This window comes from Equus przewalskii, chromosome 2 (assembly GCF_037783145.1).
Source record: "Equus przewalskii isolate Varuska chromosome 2, EquPr2, whole genome shotgun sequence".
In the NCBI taxonomy this organism is placed as follows: Eukaryota; Metazoa; Chordata; class Mammalia; order Perissodactyla; family Equidae; genus Equus; species Equus przewalskii.
The window spans coordinates 40,031,421-40,048,359 of record NC_091832.1 but is presented as its reverse complement, the minus strand read 5'-3'; the positions used below and the strand labels follow the sequence as shown (position 1 = coordinate 40,048,359).

The following is a 16,939-nucleotide window of genomic DNA, read 5'->3' as shown; positions in this document are numbered from 1 at the left end:
CAGGTCTGGTGGGGATGGTGCAGGCTTGCTAAAGGGCAGTAGGTTTCTTCAGTGAAACGATGAAGACATCTCCGCTCTCAAGAAACTCAAGGGCTGCCTGGAATGGAGAAAATGGGCTTTGGAATAGGTACACCTGAGGTTCAAACTCTAGTTCCACCCCTTATTAGCTGTGTGGCCACAAAGGAGTCACTTAACCTGTCTGTTTATTCTTTGGTAAAATGGGGACACTCATAATGCCTCCCTTGCAGGGCTTATGTGAGTATGAGAGAGGGTGGATGGAGAGATTGCACATGTTCTAGCATAACAGGTAATTATTATATTATGCTATCTTAAAGGGTATCAGAGTTTCTGCATTGATCTAGTGGGACTTACGACTTCACCCCATCTGTGAGATTTTGTCCCAGTTTTGCCACCATGTCTCCAATGCTTCTGCAGCCTCCTGGCCTGAGATGGAGTTCCCAGGTCTCAGAGAGGAGGGTTTGGGACTCTGGATGGCAGGCACAAAGCCGGGGCATCTGGAGGGTGGCGGACTCTCAGAAGATGGGGTATTGGGACTGAGGGCAGTGATGCCCAGGAGGGCCAGCCGTCTTTCCTTTCCTCCCTTCTCTGCGTCAGATGGGCTGAATTCACCAAAGGGTGGGCCCATAACCAGGAAGCAGAGAAGGATACAATGTCCCCACTTGGGCACATCAGGTATAGATGAAGCTGTTCAACTCAAAATATCTCATTTTGAACTCTGCCTGAATCTCTCAGCCCACGGGTAGGAGAATCAAAGACCCGAAGATGTTTCCAAGGACCAGAGCTGAACCAGGGAGGCAAAACACCCCGGGACAAGAAGAAAAGCTGATTAGCTCCTAATTGCTGTTAAATTGTACATACATATACGTATTTTAAGTCAAATCTGCATGTCTAATGTGATTTTTTGATTACATTTTAATAGTCTGGCTGGGATGGGGGAATGAAGAAGGAAGGCTTCCGTCACCCCTCGCCAGGAGGAGGGAAGTGGTAGCCAGGGCTGCAGGCAGGCTCTGGCATGGGGACACATCCCTGAGCCACTGGGGAGGAGAGTGAGACCTGGTGGGGCCTGGGGGCGTCTTTGAGGCAACACTGCCTCCCCCCGAAGCCCCTTTCTGTCCAGCTGGGGAAGTCCATCTGGCCTATGACTTGAAGAATGCATCTTTTCTCAGACCTTAAAAATAGCTTCCCTATTTTGCCTCTTTGAGTCCACACGGCATCTTCTCCAGGCCTGGTTGTCGCCTGAGGCTGCCAAAAACTCCCCCCAAAATCCGGTGATGGAGGAGACTGAGCACTCCTCTGAGCCAAGAGTCCTGGCTCTGCCACTGGGATATGACCTCGGGTAAGTCCCTTCTCTTCGCTGGGTCTCAGTTTCCCCATCTGTAAAATGAAGGAGTTGGACTACCTGTGCTCTGGGTCCCTTCTGGGTCCAAGGGGACCATTGGACCATGATCTACTTCCTGCCCATTTTACAGACGCCTCTCTCCATCTCAGGGGAATAGGAGACGCCATACTCATCCACCCATTGAGCACCTGCCAGCCCCCTCTCTGCCCAGGCCGTCTGCTTTCTAACCAGGATCGCTTCTGCTGCAACTTGAGCCACCTCGCCTTGTTTTCTCTCCCTGGAGGACAGAACCCTCCCCTCCTGCCTATTATAGTCTCCTCCAAGAGTTGAAGGCTGTTAGCAAAATCCCTTCCCCACACATACACACGCTCTCTTTTCAAATAACATTTATTTTTGATTCTAAAAGTAAGCCTGTACCTGATCAGTGCAGCAAAATTGGAAATATACAAGTATAAAGGAGAAAATAAAAATCACCCACAATCCTTCCAGACAGAGATAACCACTATTAGCGGAGTTTTTAAAAATGCACATATATGTGGATTTTTTTTTTCCTGTTGTAGAACTGGGATTACACTGCAAATGTGGCTTTGGGTTGCCCCAAGCCTGGCCCTTGAAACTGGGCCAGGTTCTTCCTTCTAAGGCTCCCACGGTCTGCTGTTCCCTTTTAGGCAACTGCCCCACTTGCTTTTCCCAAGACAAGGGAGACCTTGTTCCATGGATGTGTGTCCACCTTGGTTCATGGGCCCCTGGGAAGCACAGAGTTTAATTTTGACCACCTGTGAGTGTGTATGTTTATGTGTGTGTCTGTGTGTGCGTGTGTGTGTGTGTGACACAGAGATAGAGATGGAGAAAGGCAGAGAGCCCGTTGCTCGCTGAGCAGGAGCACACTCCAAGGGCCCGCCCTAATGGGGGATCATAACAGCATGATCTGTGCCCCGTGACCACAGTCCTACTCTGGGCTCTTAGTCTGGGCCAAAGACAGGTATCGAAGGAGCCACCCTTAGCTCCCTTCCAAGGAGCAGCTGGAGCTCTTCACCAAGCTAATCAATTCCTGCCACTTGAGAAAGGAAAGCAAATTTGCAGTTTGCTGCCCATCCTGTGGACGGGCCTGGAGAGGTGGTTGCTGCCTGAGGCACTGACTTCAGACTCCACTCACTAGCCAGGCCTCCCTCGGTTTGGTGGCGTCTCTCAGATTCCACCCACACTCCTTGGCCTGCAGACTAGGGCTTCTCAGAGAGTCTGGGGGTGTCACAACTGGTGGGACCTGGGCCTTTACCATCGCACTGCCAGATGGGGGAGACAAGGACCAGGAGTGGACCGGACATCCCCAGGGCCACACAGAAAGCTGGAGGCAGCGTCTGGTGAGATTTCCCACATGGAAGCTTTTCTTTTCAGGGGTGGCCTGAGAAGGTGGGGATGGGGCCGGGGTCAAGTCCACTTCGGGCTGGTCCATTTCATACTCTCCAGGCCTTCCCACCCCCCGCAGAAGAAACCGTACTCTCTGCCACACGCGTGTACGTGTGGTGTCTGACTGTCTCTATCCGTGGGAAAGTTCTATCTAAAATCTAACCCAGATTCTTCAGAGAGTCCTTTTCCTCCCTTCATTCAATAAACGTCTGCTAAGCACGGACCCCCTCCAGGAGTATTTTAGGCCACAGGAACCCAGCAGGGAACATGACAGCCAAGTCTCTTATCCCTCGGAGTTCACGTCCACCCAGCTGCGGGGCTCTCACTGGGAGGGAAAATGGCTGTGCCCAATTTTCTGGTCACTTAAATCCAGCAAATGCTGCCTGCAGGCCATGGAGTCATGCATATGGGATGGGCGCTATTGCCCTTGTTCCAGTTACAATTGCCTTGTAACAAACTATTCCAAGACTTAGTGATGTATGACAACCAGTGTGTTATGCTCATGGACTCTGTGGGTTGGGACAGACACAGGAGACGGTGGCTTAGCTCTACTCCACAGTATCTGGGCCTCAGCATGAAGACCTGAAGGCTGGGGTTACTCAATGACCTGGGGGCGGGAATCATCCGTCTTCACACGTGTCCAGTGGTTAATGCTGGCTGTCAGCCGAGTTGTCGGCAGGAGCTCCTCCATGTGGTCTCTCTGCATGGGTTAGTCCGGGCTTCCTCACAGCATGGTGGCTGGGTCCCAAGGAGGAGTGTCCCAAGAGAGCCAGGTGGAAGACCTGGTGCATCTCCCTTTACGACCTAGCCTCCGCAGTCACAGAGCCCCACTTCTGCTGCAGTCACCAGCCCAGCTGGATCCACGGGGAAGGAATGCAGGCATTACTTCTTGATGGGAGAAGTCTCCAAGTGCCATCGTGAGAAAAGCATGTGAGATGGGAGATACTGTTGAGGCCATCTTTGGCAAATACAATGCATGTGGGTCTTTTAGGAGTTCACAGCCTTTACGGAGAAGCAGAGTCTAAAAAACAGTACCTGTCATTTCCCAAGTTCTTATACCTACCAGGCACTGTGGGCAACCTGCTGTGAGATCATCTTTCTCACAACCTCTGTGGTGAGCGCTCTTAGGCCCATTTTGCAGATGGGAAGACTAAGGCTCAGAAAGCTTATATCGCCTGCCCTAAATCATACAGCTGGGATTGGCACCCCAGTCTGTCTGCCTCCAAAGCCATAGCTCTTAACACTCTGCTACACTGCCTCACCTTCTCTGTCTGTAAGTAATTTTTATCCCCAAAGCATGGCAAGAAGCTTAGACAAGCAGCTGGGGGTGGGGGGCGGTCAGATTTGGGAAGGCTTCTTGGCAGAGGTGACGTTTGAGCAAGGCCTTGAAAGATGCTTTAGATTTGGACAGCTGGGGAAGGGAGTGGCGTTCCTAGTGGAGTAGCAGTGGGATAGAGGGGCCCCCAAATCACCCAATCAGTGCTGCTGTGACCCAGCATCCTGGCCTTTGACCTCCTCACACTCCAAAGCTTTGTAAACTACACCCTGAGATGCAGGCGGAGGCTGGGGACAGGTTGGATGGACTTGGTCCCCAGAAACAGTTCAAAAGTCGCTCCTGCCTCCTCCACCGTATTACCATCGGCTTCCTCCTGCTGGTAGGTGGCTGGGACTGTGCGAGGCTCCCACAGGCCCCCACCTCCATGTGCAAACTTGGTTTTGCCCTTTGGAGATGGGGTGAGTCTGGGCGCCTTTGGTTCACTCGCAGGTGTTTCTGCGAATACAAATTGGGCCTCAGAGCAGTTGGCGTCCCTTCATCCCCTTGGCAGACTCGCTTTAGGGCATCATAAACCGGAGTTTAATTATTTCATTGACAAGAATCTCGCATATTACAGAGCAGTTCCCCCCTCTTCCAGGCCTCTGTCCCTTTCAAGTCTTCTGCTGTGGCCCCTCCTCTCCCACCCACCGCCAGCGCCCCATGCTCACTCTTTCCGTTTCTCTCTTTGCATCCCTGTCTCTGCCCGGACCCAGTCCCACTCACCCTTCTGTTTCTCCTCTTTCCATCTGTCTCTGTCTCTCATCTCTCCTGCCTCCTGTCTCTGTCTCTGTCTCTGTCTCTGTCTCCCTCCTTCCCCTTCCCCTCTCTTCCTCACTTTCCCGGGGCTGACGGCTGCCCCTCTCTTCCCGGACAGATCGTCTAATTGAAATGGAGCACTCTAGAGAATGTTAATAAGAAAGGCAGCATTAATTAGCCAACTCTGGCATAATTAGCTTCCTCCTCTCTCTGCCTGGCGTCTAACTGGATAATGAGTCTCTCTCTGTCCAAACAGAGGGCAGACAGGACAGGGGGACAGGCCGTGCCTGGGGATGCCTGGGGGCCTCTTGCCTTCGGGCCATCCTGCTGGAATCCTCGGGCTGCCCAGCCCTGCCTTTTCCTGCCAGGCCCTCCTGCTGCTCGTGCCCATGTCTTGGGGAGACAGATGCCTGACCCCTGTCTGTGCCCAAAGGTCTCATGCTGCTGGAGCTGCATGTTAAGTGATCTGAGCCTGACAAACAGTGGCTGCAGCTGCAGCATCCCAAAGAGGGGGTGGGAACTATGGAGACTTCTTGAGGAGAGCTATGACAGGCATCCGCTGTGGCACAGCCACATGGGCCATGGCTGAGCACATTACAGTCCCCAGAGGGGAGCAAAGAAATCTACTTATGCGACAGATAATAACTAATGTACTATACAGACTGCAGAGTGCTTCCACCCTTGACCCTCCCCACAATCATGTGAGGCACGAATGGCTACCTCTATTTTATAGATGAAGACTCTGAGGTTCAGAGAGGTTCACGCCACCGGGACCCAAACCAGGGTCCGTCTGATTCCAAAGATCATGTTCTTTCCCTCCCACCCTGATACTTCTGTAAGGTACTTTATAGTAAGGTACTTTAAAAGTGATTGCAGTGGAGTTACGCCTCACATTGGCAGTGAGTTCTAAAATCAGAATGCAACAAAAATTGGGAAATCATGCATAGCCAAAATTTCCCTTGAATATCCCTTACATGGGGAGGAATACCTCTTCTGTTTGCAAAAGGGCTAAGATTTTTCTTTTTCTGAGACCTTGAAAGCCATGATCTAGTTGGGGGAGGTGATGGCAAATAAGAGGATTTTTCTTTCTGCTTGGTGCACATGTGGTTGAATTCTGTTGGGCTGAATGCCTGCGGGATGCAATTCCATTGTAGTATTTGTACTTGGTTATGAGTGGGCAGGGTTCATACCCAGGGCTGGGCGACTGCAGCCACAGGGCACCGTCCTCTCCCTCTCTCCAGCCTGCTAACCCTCTCCCTCTCCTGTAGGCTATGGACTCGGAGGATGACCCCTTGCTGCAGGATGTGTGGCTGGACGAGGAACAGGAAGAGGAGGAGGAAGCAACGGGTGAGGCCTTCAGGAGGGCCCAGAAGCTGGGGCCCCAAGCTGGGGCAGGGGGGCAGTGTTGCTGGCGGCACTGGACCTTGCCCTCCCGGCCCCCAGCCTCGGGCTTCTGGAGTACCCTGGGTTGGGCCTTCACCAATCCGTGCTGTGCTGGGCTGGTGCTCTTCCTGGGCTGCAGCATCCCCATGGCCCTGTCAGCCTTCATGTTCCTCTACTATCCGCCGCTGGACATTGACATCTCCTACAATGCCTTTGAGATCCGCAACCACGAGGCCTCCCAGCGTTTCGACGCGCTCGCGCTGGCACTCAAGTCCCAGTTTGGGTCCTGGGGGCGCAACCGGCGCGACTTGGCTGACTTCACCTCTGAGACGCTCCAGCGCCTCATCTCAGAGCAGTTGCAGCAGCTGCATCTCGGCAACCGCTCGAGACCCGCAGCCAGGGCACCCCACGCGGTCCCTGTGGCCCTGGGGCGTGGCCCCGGCCTGTCGTGGGACACCTCTGTCTCCCAGAAGCCAGTAGCCAATCGGAGCGGGCGTCTTCGGCGCGAGACCCCGCCCCTGGCAGATCTGGCAGCCAACCAGAGTGAAGCCCCGAGGAACCAGGGGCTGGACGAGACTGGGCGCCGCCAACCCAGCGACCCGCCCCCCATGGCGGCCGCGGCCAATCAGAGCCGTGCCCGCCGGGGCGCCTCGCGTTGGGAGTACTCTCGCTCTTACGTGAGCGCCAACACCCAGACGCATGCGCACTGGCGCATCGAGCTCATCTTCCTAGCACGTGGCGACGCGGAACGCAACATTTTCACCAGTGAGCGGCTGGTGACAATCCACGAGATTGAGCGCAAGATCATGGACCACCCGGGCTTCCGGGAATTCTGCTGGAAGCCCCATGAAGTGCTCAAGGACCTGCCGCTCGGCTCCTACTCCTACTGCTCCCCTCCCAGCTCGCTCATGACCTACTTCTTCCCCACTGAGAGGGGCGGCAAGATCTACTACGACGGCATGGGCCAGGACTTGGCCGACATCCGGGGTGAGCAGCCTTGGGTGTGGCTGGGGCCTGTCCTGTAGAGGGCGGGGCCTGAAGGAGCTGGGGGTGGGACTTGTAAGGGACGGAGGCTGAGGGTGGGTGGGGCTTGCAAGGGGAGGGTCCTGAATGAGCTGGGGCGGGGCCTGGTGGGGTCAGGACTTCAGAGCCTTGTAGGAGGACGGAGTGGGGCTTGGCTGTGAGCCGGAGTCAGGCTGGGAGATGAGTGCCGGGCAGGCCTGGGGGCCGTGTGAGGGAGGGCTAGGTGGAGGGTTGACTGAGATGGGACCAAGGGAGGCAGGGAAGGAGGTTTGGGCGCACGCTTGGATTGAGGGAGGCTGGCAATTATGCTGTGGCCAGAGTTAGAGAAAGCCTGGGCTGGGGCTTGGGCTTGAGGTTTTTTAGAGAGAAGCCAGGGTGTGGTTACAGAGAACTGGGCATCTGGTCAGAGGAAGATAGGGGAGAGGCTGAGATCGAAGGAAGACCAAGGTGGGGTTAGTTTGAGGTAGGTTAGGGGTGGGACTTGAGGAAGGATAGGGCGGGGCCAGGGATGGTTGTAGGGGCGGGGCTTAGGCTTGCTTTTTAAAGGGGATGTGGGCAGCGTTCCAGGTAGATGGAGGAGGGACTGGAAGGGGAAGGTGGAGTTACAGGACTGCGGTGACTGAGCCTTTGCATTAGGTGACGTTCAAGCTGAAATGGAAATGTGAACTTAGTGGGAGCCGCCTGAGCAGATCTGGGGGCCTGCTCCTCTTGGGCGGCTGTGAATTCTCTAAACCGTCCCTCTGTCCTGTTAGGGACAGTTGGAGGCAGCCCGAGGGGGACTTTCCCAGCTCCTTAGAAAGGAGGTGAGGTGGTGAGAGGGCGGGATGACGTTGGTGGAGGGCTGGTGGGGGCTGAGCTGCTGCGTCCTTGGGCCTCCACCCCTACAGGCTCCCTTGAGCTGGCCATGACTCACCCTGAGTTCTACTGGTACGTGGACGAGGGCCTCTCCGCAGAAAACCTCAAGAGCTCCCTCCTGCGCAGCGAGATCCTGTTTGGAGCACCTCTGCCCAACTACTACTCGGTGGACGATCGCTGGGAGGAGCAGCGGGCCAAGTTTCAGAGCTTCGTGGTTACCTATGTGGCCATGCTGGCCAAGCAGTCTACTAGGTAGGAGGTCCAGCCACACCCAGTATGTGCCTGCTCTTGTGTGTACCAGGAAAGGGCTGTATTAGCGTAGAGAATTGGTTTCCAGGTGCTTCTTTCTTATAAATCCCAGATCCCCTTTCCTGAAACCTCTTCCCTAGGAAGTCTTTCTTCCCCAATCGGGGGCAGAGCCGGATACCTCCTTGCTGTCACTCTGACAGGTGAAAGACCTCTTTTCTTGATCAGTGCTAATGGTTAGTGAATATGACAGCTTTGGAGGGCGTAGGAAATCCCAGAACTCTTGCCCTGGAGGTCTTGGGTATCGATTTTCTCCTGAGATAGTACTAAATGGCTTTCTGGAAAGAGTATTGACCAGGGAGTAAGGAGTTCCTCTCTGCCTCTGATACCCAGGGGGATAGTTGGCAAGTCACTTGACTTCTCTGGGCCTCAGTTTCCCTACAGAAAAAGTGGCAATGGGTCTTGCCACCCTTCTGCAGTCACTAGGAGGAAATGAGCTGTGAGATGTGAAAGTGATGTGGGGCTGTGGGTGCTTGGTTGTCATCCAAGCCTTGGGATGCGCGTCTAAGAACACAACTGGACCCATCCTCCCGAGGAAAGGGCAAGGTAGTTCATCTGTCAGTCCTGCTGGGGAATAATTTCAGTGCCTTTCAGTCTCCTGCCCTGACCAGGCTGCCGAGGCCAGCCCCGGGTGCAAGACGAATCATTCTGCCTGAATACCCTCATTCCTTCCATTACTCATCCGTTATATCGAGCAACTGCTGCAGTAATCAGAGCTAACATTTATGGAGGGCTTACTGTGTGCCATGCACTGTTCTAAGCCCTTTATACAGGATCTCATTTAATTCTCACATCAACCCAATGAGGGAGGTGCTATTATAATGATCTCCATTTTACAGTAGAGGAAACTGAGGCTTAACTAAATTATCCAAAATTATAAAGCTCACAAGTGGTGGAACGAGGTTGGAAGCCAGGCTTTCTAATCCAGAACCCTCATCCTTTGTGTTTTTCCGCCTGGTGCTGTGGTCGGAGCCTTCTCCCAGCCCTGCTTCTTTGCCAGACAAACTCCTATTTGTCCACTAAGATGCAACGTGGGTGGCTTTTCCCCGAGGCTGGATTAGATGCCCACCCTACCCACTTCCACAGTCCCCTTCCTTCTCACTAAGGGAGGCAGGAAACCGCATACACAGGATTTGGAGTTAGATATATCTGGGGTCAGATCCCAGTTCCTCCACTTCGCAGTGGGAGTTTCAGTGAGCCGTTTCACCTCTCTGAGCTGCAATTTCCTCATAGCGCTTGTCACTCTGTATTTTAATTGTTGAATTCTTTGTCACTCAAAGTGCAGTCCTGGGGTCTTGTTAGAAATGCCGAATCTCAAGGGCTTTCCCAGACCTACAGGATTTCTGGTGATTTGTTCGCACATTAAAGTTTGAGGAAGATCTAGTTTAATTATGTCCCGAAAGAGTGTGAGTTTGCTGAGGACTGGGATTGCTTCTGGTTCATTTCTGTCAGCCTAGCCTCCAGCACATGCCAGGAACCCGTTAGTAGGGCTTTGTCTGGGGACTGAATGGATGGTTGGATGGATGGATGGATGGAGGTGCCTCAGGGAAAGGTACTGGCTGTGTGGGCAAGCCGGAAGGGGCTGGCTGTAGAAGGATCCTCAGGGTTTCTGCTACCAACAATTACCTCTCCCTAATATGTTCAGCTGCTGAGGCAAAACTCCCGGATAAAAAAGCCCCTCTCCCCTCAGAGCTTCATGGGAGTGGTGACAAGCAGACTTGACTTTAGTACCTTCTTTTGGATTAATAAAATCTTTTTTATTATTCTATTATTGGTTACCCAAGAGATGGCAACATGCACCTTGACTTATTACAGAATAATACAAATTATCACTTTTACTACATCCTTGATAATACTAGAATCTTAGGACACGTTTATTGCATTTTTGCACCTTCGGCCTTTTGCATTTTGTTGCCTGTGTTTTCATTCTATATACATTTTAAACCCCATAAGACATTACATTATTATTTTACTGAGTCCATATCCATCTATATTTGCTCATATATTCATCTTTCCTCTTGCTCTTCATTATTTTCTACAATTTCTTGTTTCCCTCAGGGATCATTTTCCTTGTATCTGAAGGACTCTCTTTAGTGTTTTTTTAGTGCAGATTTGCTGGTGATAAATTCTGTTTTGTTTGCCTAGAAAACATCCTTATTTTACTTTCCTTTTTGAAGACTATTTCTGCTGGTATTGAATTATAAATTGACAGTTATTTTCTTTTAATAAAGATGTCAATCCATTGTGTTCTGACTTCCATCATTTTTGTGGAAAAATCAGGGGAAAATCTTTTGTTGTTCCTCTGAACAATTGTCTTTTGTTTTTCTGGATGCTTTGAACATTTCTCTTTGTCTTTGGTTTCACCAGTCTTACTATGATTTATGTTGGTGGGGTTTTCTTTGTATTTGTTCTGCTTGGGGTGCACAGAACTTCTTGAATCCATGAGTTAAACACTTTCATTGGTTTTAGGAATTTAGGAATAATTTAGGAATTATTATCTCTTCAAATATTGTTTCTACCTCCTTTTCTGTCCCTTTTCCTTTTAGGATTCTAATTATACAAATCATACAAATGTTGGATCTTTTCATGAGTCCCAGGTGTTTTCAGTACTCTTTTCTAGGTTTCTCTTTTCTGTTTTGTCTTTCTTTGTTTTGGTTTAGATATGCCATTTCATGAATCCTGTCTTCTGTTGTATCTAACCTGCCATTTAATGCCTATTAAGATTTTAATGTTGATGTTGTGTTTTTCTGTTGAGAATTTCCATTTGAATCTTTGTTATTGATCTAAATCCTGGTGAAATTCTTCATCATTTCATTTATTTTGACCATATTATCCTCTCTGTTCTTAAACATATTAATTATAATTCTTTTAAAGTTCTCATCAGCTAACTTTCAATATGGGATAACCTGTGCATTTGTTTCTGTAGTCTGTCCTTTCATTTGGTTTTTGGTCATGTGGTTCTGCCTGTGAGTATGCCTGGTAATTTTTATTGAGTGATGAACATTGTGTATAAAAACATAGAGGTCCAGATCATGTGATTTCCTCCAGAGAAAGTTTATCCTTCCCTCCACTAGGCAGATAAGAGTTGTGGCTGATCACCTTAAACGGCCAGTGGTTACCCTGAGTCAAGGCTGGTTTGCAGCCCTGAAAAGTCTCAGCCTGCCTCTAGTTTGCTCTTGGTTCTCTAGGATTTTCAACTGAGAACCTGGTGTCTTCTGAAGAACCCCTTCCCCTGACAAGTTCCAAACTCTAATCTTTGTGTCTCAAAACAGCTAAAAAAAATTCACTCGGGCTTTTTCAGAGGCTTTCTGCTTTAGATTTTTAGCCTCATGCCCCACACAGCTCCAGTATTCAGCGAAAGTGCTAAGGGGAAACTTCCCATGTGTTGTGCTGGTCTGCAAGTCTCTACCTGAGGTTCTGCCAGTTTATCTGACTCCCAGCCTAGATTTTCAGCCTTCTGCCTGTGTACAGAATCAGCAAATGCCTCCAGGGTAAAAATGGCTATAGGAGGGCAGCTTACCTTTCCTAGGTTCTTCCCTTTCTGGAGTCTTAGCCCTCTGGTTCTGATTGCTTCAGGAACTCTCTACTGTCATCAAACAGGTGACTTCTGAATTTTATCTGTCTTTTTAGTAGTTCTGGGCAGGAATACTGGTCTTCCAGAAGCTGTTCCTTTATACCTAAGAGTGAAAATTTGGGCCTGTGTCCTTTTATAGCCAGCAGCTAAGACAGGACCTAGAACCTAGAAGGTGCTCTGTACATGCTGTACAAATGAGTGAATGAATGAATGCACAATTGCTTGAACTTTCCATTTTCTCCTCTAATGAAAGATCAATTAACCATTTAACTCAACAAAGGAGGTCATCCAGATGTATTTTCTACTTGGTTTCTAAATGTCCTGTTTGGTTTTTTAAACAGCTTTATTGAGGTATAATTGATGTACAACCAACTGAGTAGACTTACGAGTTTACAGTGTGATTAGTTTTGACACATGTATACACCATAAAACCTTCACCGCGATCAAGATAGTGAACACATCCATCACCCTCAACACTTTCCTCATGTCCCCTGGTAACCGCTCCATCCTTTCTCTTCTTGCTGTCCCACCCCCACCCCAGGCACCACTTTCTGTTTTCTATCACTGGATATTGGTTTTTGTTTTCTAGTTTTATATCCATGGCATCATATACTATGACTCTTTTGATTGAACTCATTCACTCAGGCTAATTATTTTGACTTATATCTGTGTATTGATAGTTTATTCTTTTTAAATGCTGAGTAGTATTCCAGTGTATGGAAATGACACATTTTGTTCATCCACTTACCTGCTGAGGGATATTTGGGCTATTTCCAGGATTGACCATTGCAGGTAAAGCTGCTGTGAACATTGATGTACAAGCCTTTGTGTGGATGTATACTTTGATTTGTCTTAGATAAATACCTAGGAGTGGAATGAATGGATCCTACGTGAGATGTGTATTTAACTTTTGGAGAAACTGCCAAACTGTTTTCTGAATTGGTTGTCCCATTATGCATTCCCACCAGCAGTGTATGAGAATTCCAATTCTTCCACATCCTCCCTAATGCTTGGTCTGGTCAGTTTAAAAAGTTTTAGCCATTCTAATAGACACGTAGTGGTATCTCATTATGATTTTAATTTGCATTTTCCTAGTTATTAGTGATGTTGAGCATCTTTTTATGTACTTATTTGATATCCATTTATCTTCTCTGGTGAACTGTCTATTCAGATTTTTTATGTCTATTCCAGTATCATTTGTTGAAAACATTATTCGTTCTCCACTGAATTTACTTTGCCCATAGAACAAAAATCTATTGTCCATCTATGTGTGGGTCTATTTCTGGACTCTCTATTCTGTTCCATCAATCTGTTTCTTTATTTGCACAAGACAATACTACGCTGTCTTGATTGCAGTTGCTTTATACTGTGTCTTGTCCAACTGTTAGTCCTCCAACTTTGTTCTTTTTCAAAGTTGTTTTAGTTATTCTAAGTCCTTTGCATTTCCATATGAATTTTAAAATTTGTCTGTTTCTCCAAAAAAAAAAAGCTCTGCTAGGATCTTGATTATGATTGTGTGGGATCCATAGATCAATTTGGGGAGAACTGACATCTTAACAATATTGAGTCTTCTGACCCACGAACATAGTACATCTGACTATGTCAGATGCATCCCTATTTCATATTTTTATGCACTTGTACATGACATTATTCTTAAATTTCAATTTCCGCTTATTAGTTGCTAGTATATAGAAATAGAATTGATTTTGTATCCTGTAACCTCGCTAACTCCCTTATTAGTTCTAGAAGTTTTTTGGTAGATTCCGTTGGACTTTCTACATAGTTAATCATGTCTTCTGCTAAAGAAGACAGTTTATTTCTTCCTTTCCAGTTTGGAAGGCTTTTATTTCTTTTTCTTGCCTGATTACACTGGCTAGAACCTCTGGTACAATGTTGAATAAAAGTGATGAGAGTGAACATCCTTGTCTTATTCCTAACCAAAGTATGTAGGTTTTTTTTTTTTATAGATGTCCTTTGTCAGATTAAGGAAGTTCCCTTCTATTGCTAATTTGCTGATAGTTTTTTAAAAATTAGCAATGAATATTGGACTTTGCAAATATTTTTTTCTGTATCTACAGAGAATTCATGCAGTTTTTCTTTTTAGTTTCATGTGACCAGTTACATTGTTTGAGTTGTTAGTGTTAAACTAACCTTGCATTCCTGGACTAAACCACTACCTTGGTTGTGATATAGTTTCCTTTTTATATAGTGTTAGATTCTGTTTATATTCTGTGTTCATGGGCACAATATGTTCAGGATAGCCATTAGGCTATAGTTTTCTTGTAATGTATTTGTCTGATGTTGGTATCAGGGTAATTCTGGTATTATAGAATGAGTTGGGAAGTATTCTCATCTCTTCAGTTCTGGAGAGTTTGCATAAAACTGGTATTATTTCTTCCTTAGATGTTTGATAGAATTCATGAATGAAACTGAGTCTGGAGTTTTCTTTATGGGAAGGTAGAACAACACATTAAATTAAGAATACACACACACACACACACACACACACACACACACATATGTAGGGCTATTAAAGTTATCTATTTCTTCTTGCATGACCTTTGGTAGTTTGAATCTTTCATGAAATTTGTCCATTGTCAAATTTGTTGGTATAAAGTGATTCATAATATTCCCTTACTATCTTTTTAATATTTGTAGAAACTGTAGTGATGTCACCTCTTTCATGTGTGTATTCTCTTTTTCATGATCAGGCTGGCTAAAGGTTTATCAATTTTATTGATTTCCTCAAAGAACTAGCTTTTGATCTCATTGATTTTTCTCTATTGTTTTTCTGTTTTCTATTTCATTGATTTCTGCTCTGATCTTTATTATTTCCTTTCTTCTGCTTACTCTACGTGTGATTGTCTCTTGTGCTACTTCCTAGAAGTAGAAGCTGAGGTCCTTGATTTGCAGCCTTTCTTCTTTTCTAATATAGGCGTTTATTGCTATAAAATTCCCTTTAAGTACTGTTACAGCACATCCCACACAAATTTTTATATGTTGTGTTTTCATTTTCATTCAATTCAAATTACTTTCTATTTTCCCTTTTGATCTCTTTTTGACCCATATGTTATTTAATTTCCAAATATTTGGGATATCATTTTGTGGCTGATTTTTTATTTAATTCCGTTGTAGTCAGAGAACATCTTTTATATGACTTAAGTCCTTTTAAATGTATTGAGTCTTGTTTTATGGTCCAGAATATGGTATGTCTTGCTAAATGTTCCCTGTGCACTTGAAAAGAATGTGTATTCTACTGTTGTTGGGTGGGGCGTTCTGTAAATGTCAGTTTGGTCAAGTTGGTTGATTGTGTTTTTCAAGTCTTCTTTATCCTTACTGATTTTCTGTCTAATTGTTCTAGCAATTGGTGAGAAAGGAATTTTGAAATGTCCAGTTATAATTGTGGACCTATTTCTTTTTTCATTTCTATCAGTTTTTGCTTCATATATATATATATATGTATTTTTTAAAGATTTTATTTTTTTCCCTTTTCTCCCCAAAGCCCCCAGGTACATAGTTGTATATTCTTAGTTGTGGGTCCTTCTAGTTGTGGCATGTGGGATGCCACCTCAGCGTGGCTTGATGAGTGGTACCATGTCCGTGCCCAGGGTTCGAACCGACGAAACACTGGGCCGCCAGCAGCAGAGCACGCGAACTTAACCACTCGGCCACAGGGCCAGCCCCTGCTTCATGTATTTTAAAGCTCTATTATAGGTACAAAAACATTTAGGATTGTTGTATACTCTTGATGAATTGACCCCTGTATCATTTTGAAATTCTCTTCTTTATTCCTAGTAATATTCTTTGCTCTGAAATTTACTTCATTTCTTATTAGTATAACCACTCCAACTTGCTTTTATTCGTGTTAACATGGTATATCTTTTTCTATCCTTTTGCTTTTAATCTATTTGTGTCTATATTTAAAATGAATTTCTTGTAGGCAACTGGCTCTTGATTTTTTTTTTTTTGTCCAGTCTAACTGTCTTTGCTTTTTAATTGGAGTAATTAGGCCATTTACAGTTAATGCAATTATTAATACGGCTAGATTTAAGTCTATCTTATTTTTTTCTATTTGTCCCATATATCCTTTGTTCCCCTTTTCCTCTCTTTTGCCTTCATTTGGACTAATTGAGTATTTTTTATTATTCCATTTTCTTTCCTTTGTTAGTTTTTTTTAGCTATAACTCTTTATTTATTTTAGTGGTGGCTTTAGGGTTTGTGGTATACTTTAAATTATCACAGTGTACCCTCAGATGATGTTATATGTCTTCATGTGTAGTATACGGTCCTTACACTGGTACGCTACCATTTCTTTCCTCCTGGTCTTTATGCTATTGTTGTCATACATTTTATTTTTATATAATGTTACAAATCCCACACTATGTTATTATTATTATTGTTTAAATGGCCATTTATATTTTAAAGAGATTTAAATAAGTAATAAGAACACTTTACATGTTTATTCATGTTGTTACCATTTCCAGTGCTTTTTGTTCCTTCAGCTAGATCCGTATTTCCATCTAGCATCATTTTCTTTCTGCTTGAAGGACTTCCTTTAACATTCTTCTAGCGCAGGTGTACTGGAGATTAATTCTTTCAGATTTTTCATATTTCAGAAAGTCTTCATTCTGCCTTTGTTTCTGAAATATGTTTTTTTCCAGGTTGACTTTTTTCCGGTGGGTAAAGCACGATGCTCCATTGGCTTCTCACGTGCATTGTTTCCAGCAAGAAGTCTGCTGTCGCTCTTACCTTTGTTCTTTTGTGCGTCTGCACCTTTTTCCTCAGGCTGCTTTTAAGATTTTCTCGTGGTCACTGTTTTTGAGCAGTTTGGTTATGATGGGTATTGTGTAGTTTCATTTGTGGTTTTTGTGCTTGGAGTTTGTTGCTCAAGCTTCTTGGATCAGTGGGTTTACAGCTTTCATCAAGTTTGGAAACTTTTCAGCCTCCTTTGAGGGGTCCA

General features: G+C 46.3%; 1 protein-coding gene across 5 annotated transcripts in view; it reads left to right on the top strand.

The window, feature by feature from the left end:
* Positions 1-16,939, top strand: part of DISP3 (dispatched RND transporter family member 3) — a 72,817-nt gene that overhangs the window by 35,053 nt on the left and 20,825 nt on the right. For all 5 annotated transcript variants that reach the window (XM_070603380.1, XM_070603371.1, XM_070603366.1 and 2 more), the window contains exons 2-3: positions 6,107-7,208; positions 8,132-8,351. In XM_070603380.1, coding sequence (XP_070459481.1) covers positions 6,107-7,208; positions 8,132-8,351 — 1,322 coding nt within the window. The remainder of the gene's footprint in view (positions 1-6,106; positions 7,209-8,131; positions 8,352-16,939) is intronic.